General features: G+C 39.1%; 1 protein-coding gene across 1 annotated transcript in view; it reads left to right on the top strand.

Annotated features, from left to right (window-relative positions):
• Positions 1-16,280, top strand: part of LOC146000122 (DNA repair protein Rad60-like) — a 62,383-nt gene that overhangs the window by 32,276 nt on the left and 13,827 nt on the right. The window contains exon 5 of the mRNA XM_083137470.1: positions 12,445-12,588. Within this exon, the coding sequence (XP_082993596.1) occupies positions 12,445-12,588 (144 nt within the window). The remainder of the gene's footprint in view (positions 1-12,444; positions 12,589-16,280) is intronic.

The following is a 16,280-nucleotide window of genomic DNA, read 5'->3' as shown; positions in this document are numbered from 1 at the left end:
AGTACATTTGCTATGGTCAATGCTATACTCTTTCCAAAAAGGAGGACATTTACCGATTTCTAAAAAATCTGCCCGGACGCCGGACAGACACCTAAAAAGGAGGACATGTCCGGATAAAAGAGGATGTCTGGTCACCCTAATCATGAAGAACATCTTCAATAACATTCTCGATAACGTTTCCTGGGCAGTGAGACAGGCATGCATAATCTCGGAGTCGCAGTGGATTCCTTTCCAGCATTCCACAGCTGTTTGATATACAAGATTATTTTCACAGAACCCAACTCACAAGTCCTGAACCCCAGTCTGCCATACCAGAGCAGGGAACCTAAAAGAAGGCTGCATCCTGCGCCCACAGTGATTGCTATTCATTCAGTAAGGAAGAAGAGATAAAATAAAATTTTGGAGTGTGAGATTTGTATTTGAAAATTGGTTTCCTTCTCGCTTGTTCTTTAGGGTCTTTGCTGCCACGTGCACAACTGCTTATCTGGCACACGTCGATGCAAGAGTGCAGCGTCTGCATTCCAGGGAGGGGACAAGGAATCACGACCGACAAGGAGCAATGTCCGTGCCAAGAACGATGCTTTATTTATTGTTGTTGCATCTCCACATTATTCTAAGGGCCGTGCATTATGTATCCTGCATAGAGTTCTTTGGAAATGCCAAAAATAAGATAACGTGTAATTAAAATAAAATGGCATCCTATCATGCCCGTCTCACTACCTGGGGTCATATCAACGAAATCAAGTCTGATATCATATTGTAGATTTAACTATTTTAAACTGGTAGAGTCGGTGTTGAAATAATTTGAATTTGCTCCAAGTATGAGATTAACATCATATAACTTAATTTGGAAAACGTACATGACTCAATTATAAGAACTTTTTGTTTTATTACATTATTATTTAATTATTTAATCAATGTAAAGGGAGTAAAAGTATATAATAAATGTTTATGAAAATAAAAATATGATTTCCCTTTATTACCTTCACCTGCTAAAATTATATATGTGTAAAGTACAGAAAATATAAACATATTAATATTACATAAGAAAAATAAAGTACCAAGTTTCCATATTGTTTGTGAATATTATATTGTGAGAGAGATATATATAATGACAAAATTATGTTATATTATATAATGTAAAGAAGAAAGAAAAGTATGTAATTATCATTTCCCTGCGTTACCTTCCCCTATTGCAATAACATATGCGTAAGTACAGGAAATATGAGCATTTTAACATTTCATGAAGAACAAAAACTAATTTTGCAAATTTGTAACTAATATTTTCACACAAGATACATATATTGAATACTGAAAGTATGTTAAACCATCCTAAGCCTACAACGCAGGTTGCACTTGTGTAAGTTAATTGAATGCAATGAACATAGTTAATTAAAATATTGCATAGAGCTCTATAATAAATTATAAATTAGATATATATGTTATTTGTTGTTAAATTATAATCTTAAATTCTAATCTCAGTCGTTAGCTCAATTCCCAGGGAGTCCACTGGCTTCCAGCAGTGATTCATTTATTTGATTTAATTTGATCAGATAAGCTTTCTTAAGTAAATTAAAAATCTCCAGAAGGGAGCTCCCGGGATGTCAGTTTCTTTGTTTTGGGAATTTTGTTTAAATTTGTTTCATTAGCATTTGTTGGTCCTCCCCGGGGATGGAGCTGAGATCGTTTACTTAATACTGCTTGTTCCTCCTAACGCCATCCTGTCCGTCTCATGTAGTCCCTGTGTCGCTCCCCAGGCATGCGGGCTGGGTGGATTCTTCTCTCGGCCGTCTCCTTCGTCCAGCGGCGACAATGCAGCTGGGTGGGGCAGGGGGGCAAAAGGTCGCCGGCGATTGTCTCGCATGAATATCTTCAGCTCCGCATCGGACACCGTGTCTGCCAGAGCATTTAGTTTATCAAAATGTGGACACCTTAGCAGATTGTAGACGTCCGTGTGGGGAAGTTCCCGCCTCGCTGCGATGATACTTTCGTCTTAAGCTTGGCAGAAAAATACCTTGTGCTCCGGGGTGTCGAATTCCGTCGTGCAGGACCTGCAGAGATCGTTGTCTCGTCTCTCCGTTTTTAAAAGATGGGTGCCGTATGGGCAGTGCCCGTGAGAAAATGGATCAAGCCCTTTGAGAACCCCTTGTTTTTACGCACCAAAGGCTCGTTCGTGTTCGGCATGAACTGGTAGTCTCCTACCCTTCTCGGAAGAGCTCCATTCCTTCTGCCAATCCTCTCTTACTCTTTGCTTTATGTCACGCAATGTTGGGTCGGTAGAAGTTTCCTAGCATCTCGGTAATCCAACGGCAAGGTGTCCGTTACTGTGAGCAAGGCTTCGGTAGATGTTGTTCTTGAGCAGAACCTTTCTCTGCGACGATCTGAGTTTATGCACGTATGTCGATTTCCCCAGGGATGTCGATGCCCACGCAGATGCACCATACGATACTATCGAGTCATAAATGGAGACCAAGTACGTTTTCCAGGTTGAGGGTGGCAGATGGAATTTGTTGGAGGCTATCGTAGCCACCTTGTTCATTATTAGTTCTGCTTTAGAGGTAATGGTTTCGATGTGCCTCTTAAAAAGCAGCCCCTCGTAAAGAGTGACTCCGAGATATTTTACTTCCTTCACTCTTTTGATGGAATTTTTTTTTTTTTTTAATTGTAGGGTTTCTGTTAAAACTTAATTTTCCTTTTAGTAAAACATAGTTGGTTTTATTCGCAGAAAGATCCAATTTGGCTTTGTTACACCATTGTGTTAATCTATTAAGAGCAGTAGAAGTGCGTGATTCAATCTCCCGTCTGAAATTTCCAGTTATCATCTGCATACGCAATACACTTGTGTACTACCTGTAGGCCCTTTATGAGTTTTAGACATGGTTCGAAATTAGCATTCCACAAGTGTGGACCGAGGACCAATCCCTGTGGGCACCCTTTGTTGATTTTTCCTTCTGGAAGAGATAAAAACACTCTCCTGTCGGTGAGGTAGTGAAGTAAGATAGTGTACAGTGTCTCAGGACAGTCCAAGTTCCGCGAAGTTTGGAAGAGGTTGGGCCACCAGAGGTTGTCAAAAGCCCTCGATATATCTGCCAGCACCGCCATTGCATATTTCTCATCAACCAAGCCAATCGTGTTTAATAGATTGTTTATAGCTTCTTTGGTAGATCTGCCTTTTGTGAAGCCAAATTGAGTGTCTGAGCTGTTTGTTATAGCTGTGAATTCCAAGAGTCTTTTAGTCAGTAATTTTTCGAATATGTTTCCCAATATATTAATAAGACAGATCGGTGTGTACGACTTGGGGTGTGTTTCCTCTTTTTTCCCATCTTTTTTAATAATAATAAGTTCAGATTCCTTCCAAATTTTCGGAAATTCCTTAACAATGAGACATTGATTGTACAGAGACGTTAGGAAAGGGGCGATTGCCGGGGTTGCCATTTTAATGATTTCGGCAGGAATTTTGTCTGGACCAGGCAATTTTTTGCTTCTTGTGGCCGTGATTACAGTTATGACCTCCTCCACGCTGAAGGGAAGAAGGGGTCTGTTGTTGTTTTTTTCTTTATAACTACTTCTGATGTATTTATGGATATCGTTATCTTCATTTACTTTATCATCTGGAAGTAGGGTGTTAAGTAGCAATTCTACTGTGCCTTGCAGGCCCTTGGTGTAGGTGCCGTCTTCTTTCTACAGAGTTGTAAAACCAGTTTCAATCTTTATCTCGTCCATTGCAACCCTATAGGGGAGTCCCCATTTGTCATTTTTTAATTTTGATTCGACAAAACATTTCCAGCTATTGGTTTTAAAGTTCTTCAGCTCGGCTTCGTATCTGCTTTTGGCCCTCCTGTAGAGATCTAAGTTTATTACCATCAGAGCGTGTATTCGCATCCTCTGGTATAGCTTACGTGCTTTCTTCATGACTTGCTTTAGGTTTTTAATTTTTTTGGGCCAGAGCTTACCAGATTGTCTCCCGTTGGACGATACTTTCGGGGTTGATTGATCTCTTGCATTTTTTAGTTCTTCTGTCACGTATTTTGCCCATTCATGCATGGTCTTTGTAAAGTCCACCTGTGGTGGGAGATTTATTGCTTGCATAAGAAGCCTATGATTAGTTTTTCTCCAGTCGTACGTATTTTCGGCATTGGTTGTGGGTTCAGAAGGTGATCATGTCATGGTCACTCGTGGTTTCCATGTTGAAGACCTTCCACTCTCGCACTTTTTCTGAGAGTTTCTTGTTTGATAAAGTGATGTCTATATTGCTGGAGGCCCCTGCTCTTTCCCTGTACGTTGGCGGATTTCCAGGAGCATTTTCAACAGAGAGGTTGTGGCTCGCAATAAAATCTTCCATCAACTCTCCGTTAGGATCTGTTGTGTCGCTGTGCCACCAAGGGGAGGAAGAGTTCGCATCCGCAGTTATCAGTAATTGTGGTTGTTATAGGCATCGCATGCTTCCCCTATCTTGTCAAGAAAAATTTCGAGGTTAATGCTGAATTGACAAAACTATTTATAAGGATGAACGTAAAGTTCTCTAGGGAGAGTTGTACACAATTAATGTGCGAGTTCGAAAATTGAGCGATTTTGGTTGGAATGATGTTCTTGTTCATTAAAATTATAGCAGCTTGTGGTTTCTCGCTGTCATGTTTTCTCGCTGTCATGTAATACTTTTATTCCTGATGGTACGTATGGTATTTTACTATTAATAGTATACGGTTCTTGTATGGACAGTATATCAATTTTATTTATATTTGCGAATTCGAATATTTCCTGCGTAGCTAGTTTTGCACCATTGAGGTTGGCCTGTTAGACTCTTATTTGCTGTTCATGGAGGCCTGACGATCTGGTAACATTGCGGCCATTCTTTATGGTAGATAAACGCGACTCTTCCGTATGCCCTTGCGAAGTCAGCATAAATATCTTCCAGCTCGAAGGGCACTTCCCTACGTGAGAAAACTTTCTCAAGGAGTTCAAATAGTTCGTTCTCCGTAATTGGTATGTTCTTCGACGCTAGTTATTTTGTCTATAGCCTCCGGGTATGGAAAAGTAATGTTTCTGCCGTTCTTATGTTTATATCTGATTATTAGTCTCAGTGTGGTTGCCAGGTTATCTTTCTGTTCCAGCAGACTGAGGTGTAAAGACGTTTCAAAATCTTTATATGTTGTATCTGGGTTTGTGTTATTGAAAGTGACTTCCGGTTTAGGTGGGTTTAGGAGTGTCTGTTTGCGTTAGGGTATTTACTGGAAGGTTGGAACTCAGGAGCGTTGGGGTTGAGGTTCTTTTCTGCAGCAGAGGTTGTGTTTACAAGGTTTGTTCGCGGAAGTTCTGAGGGGGTGGGCTACAGGTGAAGTTGCACAAGGATGTTTGTTGGCGAGGGGGGAGGGAGTAGTCCTTTTGAGTTTAGGAGGATAGTAGATAGTGTGAGGTCTCTCGGGTGATTCCGATGGGGAATCAGGTGGGGTCATAAGCAGAGTTAAAAGATTGTTTGTATTAGGTTCATGGACTGGTGAGGCACAAACTGGTGATGGCGGGGTGGATGAGGAAACTGGGGAATAACTGTGTGATATTTCTGAGTAGGATGACTCCAGGGAGCCATATGGGGGGTTACGTGGGTTACGTGGGGAAAATGCAAGGCAAGGCACTTTAAAAATGCTCATGGGTAGCCTGGGAATGTTTCGACTAATTATTTGGTAAGGTAGTCTCGCTGGAGGGGTGGATTGATTGTTGGTTAGGTAAAAATTTGATAATGGATTGTTATTGCAGTGAGTATTGCAATGTTCTGAGTTAAGTATTGTCGATTTTAGCAGGTTAATAATTAGGTCGTCAATTGGTTTCTCTTCTTTAGTAGCTAAGATTAGTTTCCGTTTTCTTATCTTTTTTTCTCTGTATGCTGCCACCCTTGCTGCATCACGGCGAACGCGGCTCGGTGTTTTCCTGTTCCTGGCCCTGGATGACTGTTTGGAGGTTGTCTTATAGTCCATAATCGGTTCTTTCAATTAGTCTTTGTAAATGGATGTTATATGTGGGGCAGTCTTTGCCGTCACATTCTTTTTTCCTTCTGAGGCAGGGTATACACTTCTTTGGTTCTTCGATCCTGGGGCACTTATTTCTGGTATGCCCCTCGCAAGCTTACGTGTCCTAAATTTCCACATTTATGGCAGTTTGACACGGCAATGTAGTCTTTTATAGACATGAAATAGGATATATAGGATATGAAAACCTGGCCTGTTTTTAGTAGGATCTTTCTTATGTCAGGGGTAGCTTCGAATACGCAATGACAATTTGCCCTGTTGCGTGATCCTGTTTTAAATCTGAGATTAAACTTTTTGATGTAGTCCTCCCATGATATATGATTCTCTAAATTCAACAAGAAAATCTCCTCATAAAGTTCTGTTTCGGTTTTATTTGAAGGGACACCGTAGACAATGAGAAGCGGATTTCTCTTTTTAGGAAATTCGGCCCTGATGTTGAGTTTGGCAAGTTCGCGATGATTTATTATCTTCTCTGCCTCTTCTTTGGTCCCTGTTTCCACTATAAGCATTTTGTTAGTCGTCCGCATTTGCTTTATTTTAATACCATCCCTGGGGGGTTAATTGCCTTTGTAAATACCTCCTGCACCTTTTTTGAATCTTTTGTTCGATTCTCATCTGATATGAAGACAGTGTGCTTGGGTTTCTGCACTGTGTTCTGTATTTGTGCAGTTTTCCCTGATTCTGTTGCCGCCGGTTGGGCCAGTGTTTGAGCGTAGGAGGGTTTGGAGTCTGCTTTGGCAGTGCTCTGCAGAATGTCGCATACTGTTTTCAGAGACTTGTTCTCCGCCACTGTGTGTTGGTGTACCTGAGAAATTTTAGCAACTATTTCCAGAATAGATGTCTTATTCTCTGATGCGATGTTCCTATCTTTGGTTATTAACAGGTTTAGCTCTTTTGACAGTTTAATGAAGAGTCCCAAGCTGTATATCCGCAGTATCTGGAATATTTTCCATTATGGGGTTCATTGTATCCAATTCCTTTCCCTGGTTGGCCGCAATGGCTCAGTCGGTAACGCATCTGACTACCATGCTAAAGGTCCCGGGTTCGATCCCCAGCCGGTTCAAATCCGGGAACTTTTCTAACAATGGAAGCGGCCCCGGTGCCCACCCAGCGTTGAATAACATGGGTACCTGGGGGAAACCCTGGGGGGTAAAGGTGGTCAGGGCGTGATGCTGATCACATCACCCCCACTCACGACCGGATCAAGAAAGTGTGGGGCGTTACCCCCACACCCCCTATACACCTTCATGGCATGGTGCTATGCACAGGGGAGCACTTAACCTTTTTTTATCCTTTCCCTTTGCCCTTGCAAATATGGAGGGTGGGGGTGGACTGAGGGCCGCCCCCTTTCTGCTGGTTTCTCTTCTTTCTTGAGTCCTCTAATGTTTCCTGGGAGCGCAGTCTTTTATTAACTACTGCTGTTTGTGAGTGGAGGCCAGACTGATCGGAGACCGGACCGCCAATTTGGAAGGATGGGGTAACATTTTCTCTTGTTTTATTCTGTGTGGGGGTTTTCCGATTTGAGTCCCCTTCTTGGGGCATTCGGGATTGATTTTCACTAAACAGGTGTGTAATTTTGCTGAAATATATTGTCTGCGATTATAATATCGAAGTTTATTTTTCATTGTGGTGTCGACAGTTTGCTGACTGTTCCAAAAAGTCACCGCTTGAGAAAACTCTGAGGATAGATTGCATAAAGCAAATTGTGTATAAAAGTTCAATACTTACGGCTTCCTGGAGAGCTGGCTTCCAGATCTCCACACGGCACCGAAAAAAAAACTCACCACACACCGCACTAACTCCCGGCACATTTGGACACACGAAACATTCATTCCAACTCGGTTTAAACGAAGGCAGATCTCTCGTGTGAGACGTCTTCTTCCTAGCGCGTCACTCAGCGAAGGAGAATGTAGCAAAACCTGCGAGAGAAAATGCAAACTTCAACAAAACTTATTCAGCAGAACCAGTTCTCAATGCATTCCGGTCACATTATATACAGAAGGTGCAGAAAAAGAGAGCATTGAATAAAGACATTTTGTCAGCACTTTTTTTTTTTACCTTTTTGTAAACATTTTCAGAACCTCTTTTTTCCTTTCTTGACCATCATTTTGCACCTTAAAAGGCTTTCCCTAGTGATAACCACCTGGAGGTAACAGGGCATTTGGACCACCCTGTAGATGAATTGTGCTCATTGCATGATAAATTAATAATAAGTTAAATTCAGCATGCACTATACTTCTTCTGCTGGTGATGTTCCAGTGTTTCCCAGTATTGCTTTTTGAAGCAACGTAACTCGTATTTATGTATAAATTGCTTTTGAGGGGCAAAGGCTAATTGGGATTTCCTGAAGTTGTTTGGGGAAAAACCCTGATGAAAGTGATATTCAACCTGTACCCAAATCCTCAAGGGCTTGCTGCGGTGAATTTTGGCCAAATCCAGAGGATCGGACATAGTCAAATCCACTCTCCTCACCTCCTAGGTGGGGCCACCTTTTATCTTTGGAGATGCAAAAGAGAGAGTGGTGTGCAGAAAGTAATTGGAAGCTACTGCACTGTTTTTTTTTTCCCCCTCTACCAGTCTAGAAATCCTCGAAAGTCAAGGAATTTGCCGTATTTATAGTCTGGCTGCCTTAACTGAGACCATGGACGGAAGTGCGCATGCGCCAACTGGACGTGTTCATTGGCAAAATAGGGGTGACTGCACTTTGGTCAGGAACCTGGTTCCGTGGAAATGGTCTGCTGTGGAAACAACAATGAAGTTTCAAACGTAGTAACATTGCCACCAAAATACGTAGAGATGTTTACGAATTATGTAAGTGTACAGAATGAAAGGAAAAAGCCATCCGTATATTATATAAGCAAACAGAATATATTACCAAAGTATTCATGATGTCACATTAGTAGATAAACTTGTTTGTAAACCAGTAACTTTTTTTTTATCATTCAATTAAATTGATCTCCTTTGTAAATCTTATAATTAGCACAAATGTACACACAGTAATCAGGAGGATAGTATTCACTAATAATAGTATTATTGTACATAGTATTATAAATATAATAAAGATAATGTAGTAACTGAATGGTTTGTGGCATTGTTTATTATATCAAGTGTGTTTTGTAGAATGTGCAACAGGGTCCAAAAGTCACCCAAATTGTAAGTGACATCACAAACCCATACATGCAAAATGTCACAGGGTGGTTTGGTGAGTGTCCTCCCTGCTTCCCCTCTTGCGTTTGGATTTGTACTTTTCAGCTAGTTTCGTTTCCCTTGGCTGGACTGTACTCATGTATAATGCACACTTTTTTTACAAAATTTTTGCCCCAAAAACCATTCTGTGTCTTATGCACAGAATAATTCAGACAGCCAACATTAAACCATGTGTGTTTTTACTACGTCACCGTATATAGCACGTATATATCAACAGGTGCAAATACAAATTACCAGGTTGGATTTCTTTACTAATAATAATTTTAAAATAGAAGCACTATAAAAGTGAAATGGCTATTTTCCATGATTTTTCACTTTGTAACGAAACTTTTTTGTAACAGCTACAAAAGCAGCTCAAAATTTGATCATGCACCTCCTGTCACATGAGATATGCATCAGCTGTATTTGTTGGGCAGGAAATAATAGAAAATAACTTTCTGAGTGCTTCAAATCCATAACATAATTTTAATCTCACTTTATTCTACTAAGGAATAAACAAAGTGGTTACAGAAGGGAAAGCTTTATTGATGCTAAACACAGTGAACGGAGAAGGGTGGAAGTGGTGTGGGTTGGTGACTGATTGTAAACACAAGACGCTATTCTCCTCTTGATCCACATATCAATAGGTTGGTGTAATTGAATAGGTATGATGTCATTCGCTCATGATCAGCATAGCAACAGCTACTGCATATTACATATGAGACATAATTGTTTGTTGCATTCCCCATCAAAAACCAGGGTGCAGATTATACACACATGCACATTATACATGCGTAAATACTGTATATTGTAAGCAGTGACATAAATGGCAGTCAGAAAGTGAAAGTGAGAATAGCAATGGCAAAATAAGCCTTTAATAGAAGAAGTTTCAGGGTATCTACCAGTCTGGAAATCCTAGAAAGTCAAGAAATTTACTCTGTCTGGAAAAATCAACAGTGCACTGAAAGTAGATTTTTGAACAAAGAGAAATAGGACAAGCAAGAAATTCTTAATTTTTTTGTAGACAAACGGTACTTCAGTTTGTCATGTTGGGTATTACTGGTTATTACGTTAGAAATTGTGTATTAAATACTCTAGGAAAAGGGGTCATGTTTTGAACTATTTTCCTCTAGAAATCTACTGTGAAATGGCTGTTGGAATGTACCACTTTCTTGTTGCAATGTTTGTGTTGTGTTTGGTAGATATTATGAGGGTCATCCAGAAAGAAAAGAACATTTTGGTGTAAAACACAAACGACAAATGATGTGTGCAAAAAATGTATGGTACAGAAACTGCATAACCGTGCTCTTTTTTTCCACATGTTCGCCACATCCATTCAAGTACTTATTATAAATGATATTAGTTTGTTGATACCGTCATTGTACTCGGTTGCCGCCAATGTATTAAACCACCCCATTTATTTTGTATGGCACGACAGAGCCTTTGAAGCATTTGACAGTAGGCCTCATTATTTATTGTTGCTCCCGTGGCAGAAAATCAATGAATAAGACAATTTCCTGTCCCAAAAGACAGTTGCCAGAACCTTTTGCATGCTGTCTGTTTGTTTGGCTTTTTTTGGGTTGGAAGGTGATCCGGTATGGTACCACTCCAGTGACTGGCACTTGGTTTCGGGTGTTGAATAGGCGACCCATGTCTCAATTTTTGGAGAGCTCTTTGCCATGGTTGAATACGTTGGCGGCAACTGAGTACAATGATGGTATCAACAAACTGGTATCACGCTATGGTAAGGGCTTGAATGGGTATGGTGAATATGTCGAAAGATAGAGTAAGGTATGTAGGTTCTGTACCATAAATTTTTTGCACACATCATTTGTCGTTTGTGTTTTATACAAAAATGTTCCTTTTTTTCTGGATGACCTTGTATAATTAAAACATATGTGAGTAAATTTTAAGATAATTGTTACATTTTTTATAAAAAATAATTATTTCTTAACCAAATTTTTGAATAATAACTTCAGATGTAAAAGTAATAACAAGAAACTGAATGAAATTTGACTGTTGTGGTGAGTTCCATGACATGTTGATTAATGGTTAAGTGGGATTCTAAATGATGTTTTAACTAAAATACAGTGACCTTCTTACACACATGAATTGCCGTAATGACTAGGTCTGGAAAATTTTGGTTATTGGTCTGAAAAACCTGGAAAAATTAAGTACATTTTTACGAAATTGTAGACGCCAGAGTGTGTTTTGTGGACCTTTGGACAAACAAGTAAGAAAAATTGAAGAGGTTTTCTCGGGCAATCAGCCAGGTGATTTCCAGATAGGCTTCTGAGCTTTCGAGAGCTAACGTCACTCTCATCTTCAGAGATTGAGTGCAGAGATAAGTCGTGGTGAAGTTATATGTATTTGGTGTGGGAGGGGTCCGGTCTAGGTGGCGGGCCAATCAGGTGGTGTTTCTCCAATGTCCACGCTCCCAATTGACTATCACTAACCAGGCTGGGTCCAGGTCGAGTCCCATGTCCCTGTTGAGGTTTTCCTTTTCCCCATGTATTTTTATTGCTTCTTTGATGAGATGGTCCCAGTAATTCGGTGGTTATGAAGTCAATTCTATGGCCCTCCTGAATGGGATGTTCTGCTAACCCTGAATTTTTGGGATGAAAATTCTTGATGTAGCTGGCATGTTCCTTGCAACGCTGTTCGATTGTCCTCCCCATTTGTCCAATGTAGGCTTTACTGCAGGAACAGATGAAACGGTGTCTTCTGTCCTAGGTCATCTTTAGGGTTTTGAAGTTGGCTTCTGATTTTTGATAGCGGTTTTTGGATCGTCTTGATGTTGTGCTTTGAAAGAATGCGGCTGATGACTGCAGCAAGGTTACCAGTATATGGGACGATGGATATCTTCTTGTCTTCTTGGTTATCAGCTGGGTCTGGGTTTGTTCATTGGTGTTACGCTCTTTAGTGTCTTGTTGATAATGCCTTCACGGTATCCAATCTGCCTGAAAGCTATGTGCAGGTTTCTTATTTCCTCTTGCATGTGCTCTGTGTCGCTGATGGCTATGGCTAGGTGAAACAATGTCGAGAGTACTGTTGATTGCTGCGCTGGGTGGTGAAAACTCTTGGCGTTGAGGTATAGGTCGGTGTGAGTAAGTAAGAGAAAGTCTAATGAAAAGTTTTGTGTGGAGTGCATATACTAGTCATCATATTGCATAAATAACTTATTTTGTAAACAAATATCAGGATATTTATTTTATGGGAATACAATATATATTTTCAGACATATGACTTGACAGGGGAGTCCGACAGTGAGATCGAAATATCACCTTCCCTTGTACCAGAAGTTGAGGAAGTCAACAATAGTGAATTGTCGGTGAAAGTGTGGTGGAAGTTTTCTTCAATAGAAAAGTTTCAGATGAGAAGGGTATGTATCATTGTATTAACTAACTTTCTTTCTTCAGTTACAGATGCTCAGAAATACAATATTCATGTGATATTGACAAAACACTGAAAACTTCCAAAATTCATGGTACAACTACTAAAAAAAATTTAAAATTCATCAACTTCATTAATTATTAATTAAGGAGATTTTGTGGAAGATTAAATCCAAACTTTTAGAACTGAAAAAAGATCTGTACTTGTAGTGGTCAATGTTGTCTCTCTTTGTAAAAAGTTATAAGCAGAATGGATGGGAATAACATTTATAACAATTAGGAATGAGAAAATATGAAATTGTTGCTGTGATAAAATAGTGACAAAATTTTTCCAATACCAATAACTAATATTTTGCCTATCTAATTTCTATTGCAAATGTTCCTTGAAGAACACAATGGTTAATTAACCTCCTTAATTAATGTATGTAACCAATAAAGACCTTTGAAATAACCTTTGAAAGACAACTGCATGTGTAGAAGTTTCATTTACAAGCCCATCACACAAATTGCATGTTTGTATTCATAAAAATAACAGAATTTTGCACAAAATAGCAGGCTACTTATAGATATACAAATTATTGATAATTTGTGATACCCAAACTTGTCTGTATTGACCAATACCAATTCAGTGACAATTAATCTGACAAGTTATAACAAGTAATCAGTAAAAATGGACTAAATTTAAATACTAACTCTAGCAATTAGCAATGAGCAGAAAAGTGTTGATTGTTACATTTGAATTTACCTGTATTAAATTATTGAAAACTGAAAGCACATTTAATATCCCCCATTTCATTTGTGGGTTGGAAATCATGAAATGTCATGCTTTAACATTAACCAACCAATCATCTTTAATGTCATCATTTATACTTGTTAGAAACAATGCAAAATACACAAACAGCATGATAACAAACACTTTAAGACTTTGTCCAAGCTTTTGATTCCATATTCCATCTTAGAATCATTATCAGTAGTCACATAGTTATGATGAATAAAAGGTCAAGATTTTGGTACAAAATATATAACTTAACCTATTCACTTTTTTTCTTTACGAGTTAGATAACGTTTTCTTTCACTCCAGTCACGAGGACCATTTTTTTAACGGACTAAACTACAAGTAGATATGAAACGCCGGTTCCCGGCCAACTGCTGATTTTCCCTCACCGAAAACTCTCGACCAGCGAGTTATATTTTAATTCCCCAACCCAAATGAAGTGTGCCACGTGAGATAATTCAATGGAATTGGGTCAATGAAAGTTGACGTCTTGACTCATACCAACTCATACCGGCCAAGGATATGAAAGTAGTTGTAGTTCGAAAAATGATGGCTTGTTCCCTTTCGGGCTATTTCTAAACCTACATAAGCGTTTTTTTTTTTAAATATTCTAAACTTTTTTCTTGCAACCGTCTGAAATTTGGCCCTCAACTCGTACCGGCAGAGTTCATTTCATCGAGTCCCCTTTCAGGCTATTTCTAAACTTACATAACTTTTTTTTGTGTTTCTCTTGATGCAAGTGGGATCGTGAAAATGGACAGTTTCCTTTCGTTCCTACTCGTGCTTGTTTTTTTTCTTTCTCCTGTCTTGTTCTTGATGCGAGTGGGATCGAGAGAAAAAGAATGTGTGCAAGCATTCCTCTCTCTTTTTCAGTGTGTGTGTGTCTTCTTTTTTTAAAAAAAACATGTGTTTACCTTTTTAGAACTGTTCCATGACCCTCTCATTCTTGACATCTTGGACGAACGACTTCTCTGCCACCAGGATTATGCTGCAAACGGTGTCATCGGGGAGTGGATTGTGAAATTTGCACACGATCTTGATGTTCGTTCTATCGTTGACCACAACCTGCTTTCTCTTCGACGTGTTGATGATGAACATGGGTCTGTGTGCCTTGAATTCGCTGGACATGTATGGGAAAAATAGAACCTATCGGAAAACAGCATATTCTTAGTTAATTAACATGGATGAATGGAATGTGTGAAAACTAAACTTTTTTTTCTAGTGTGATAGGAGGGGGAAAAAGTTGATTTCGGCATCTGAAAAAAAGAAAAAGAAAATTAGTGCGATCGCTCAACCACATTGGAATTGACCATAATTAGTTATCTTCGTCGTTGCGATGTAAAGAGGAGAACATTTTTCCATGAAATGATAACATGAGTGTTCGTATTGTGAATTAAAGAAGCATGTTTAAAATCAGAAAAAAAAATACTTGTCATGACTTTTTGATGTTATCTGTAAAAAGCATGGACTATGACGATAGTGGGATCACTGATCTTAGACAGTATTAAGGATTTTGTTCTGTTGGGTTTTTATGAACAATTAAATTCATCCACGTTTCTGGGAAATAGGGATATTTAACACTAGAAGCGCCAAGTCGGTCATTTTGACTGTTTTTGAAATTTCAATTTCTGCTTTGTACAGAAAAAAAATTCTTCGTGCGTTGAAATTTTATGACTTTTCCTAAAATTTGCAGTACATTATTACTGCTATGCGTTTTTTACCAAAAAAAAGTAATGCTAATGGAAATATTTGTGTTTCTACCTAGAAGCGCCATTGCCGGTCATTTTGACCGCTAATGTACTTCAATGGAAAACCACTTCTCGGTTGGAACGTTGCACTTACAGTTTCCACCCCTATTCTTCCTTTCTCTTTTAGACTCGCCCATATATGTTGGCGTATTGTCAAATCTGATAAGAAGGAGAAAGTGAAGACTCAATTTCGTTTGAACACTTCAGTTTGTAAGCATGTTTTCTAGACAATGTGTTCTCAGTCCAGAGGAATATTTGAAAGTATTACAGGAGATTAGTGAAAATGAATCCAATGTCGAGGACCCAGATCTTACTGTAGACGATTCCATGCTTCGACACATACAGAAGTGTACGGAAGAAGAAGAAGCTCGAAAGCAGATACCCAACTGGCGTTTGTCATTACAAGAACTTGACGCTTTCCTGGCTATTTTATATGCTAGAGGAGTGTATGGATGCAGTTCTATAGACTACGATTTTTTATGGAAAACTACTTTGGGTGCCACCTTTCTTTCAACAAACAATGTCAAGAAACAGATTCAGGGAAAGAATGAAATATCTAAGATTCGATTCAAAATCATCCAGATCTGAACTATTACAGACTGATAAATTTGACTGTGCTCTGAAATTTGGGACAAATTTATAGCTAATTGTAGGAGTTGCTACACCCCAGGGTAAAATCTGACAGTTGACGAACAATTGTTTCCTTCGAAAGCGAGGTGTACATTTACACAGTACATGGCAAACAAACCAGACAAATTTGGTATAAAATTTTGGATGCTAGCTATATTCCAAATACATGTGCAATGCCTTTCCATACCTTGGGAAAGATGGATCAAGGAATGATAATGTTACTGTAGCTGAAAATGTTGTATTGAGAATTACTTCACCTTATCTAAATGCGGGTAGAAATGTAACTACTGACAATTATTTCACATCGATAAAACTCACTGAGAAGCTAAAGGAGAATAAGACAAGCCTAATTAGCACTATGAAGAAAAATAGAAAGGAGATTCGTAATGAAATTGTGAACATTAGAACACAAGTGTATGAAACATATTTGCTAAAAAAGGGGGACGTTACATTGTGTGCATACCAAGCTAAACGAAACAAAAATGTTCTACTAAGCCCAGATGTAGAAGTAGATTTGCAAAGCCAAAGA

This window comes from Lepisma saccharinum, chromosome 16 (assembly GCF_977018435.1).
Source record: "Lepisma saccharinum chromosome 16, izLepSacc3.1, whole genome shotgun sequence".
Lineage (NCBI taxonomy): Eukaryota > Metazoa > Arthropoda > Insecta > Zygentoma > Lepismatidae > Lepisma > Lepisma saccharinum.
This window is presented reverse-complemented; position numbering and strand designations above follow the sequence as displayed.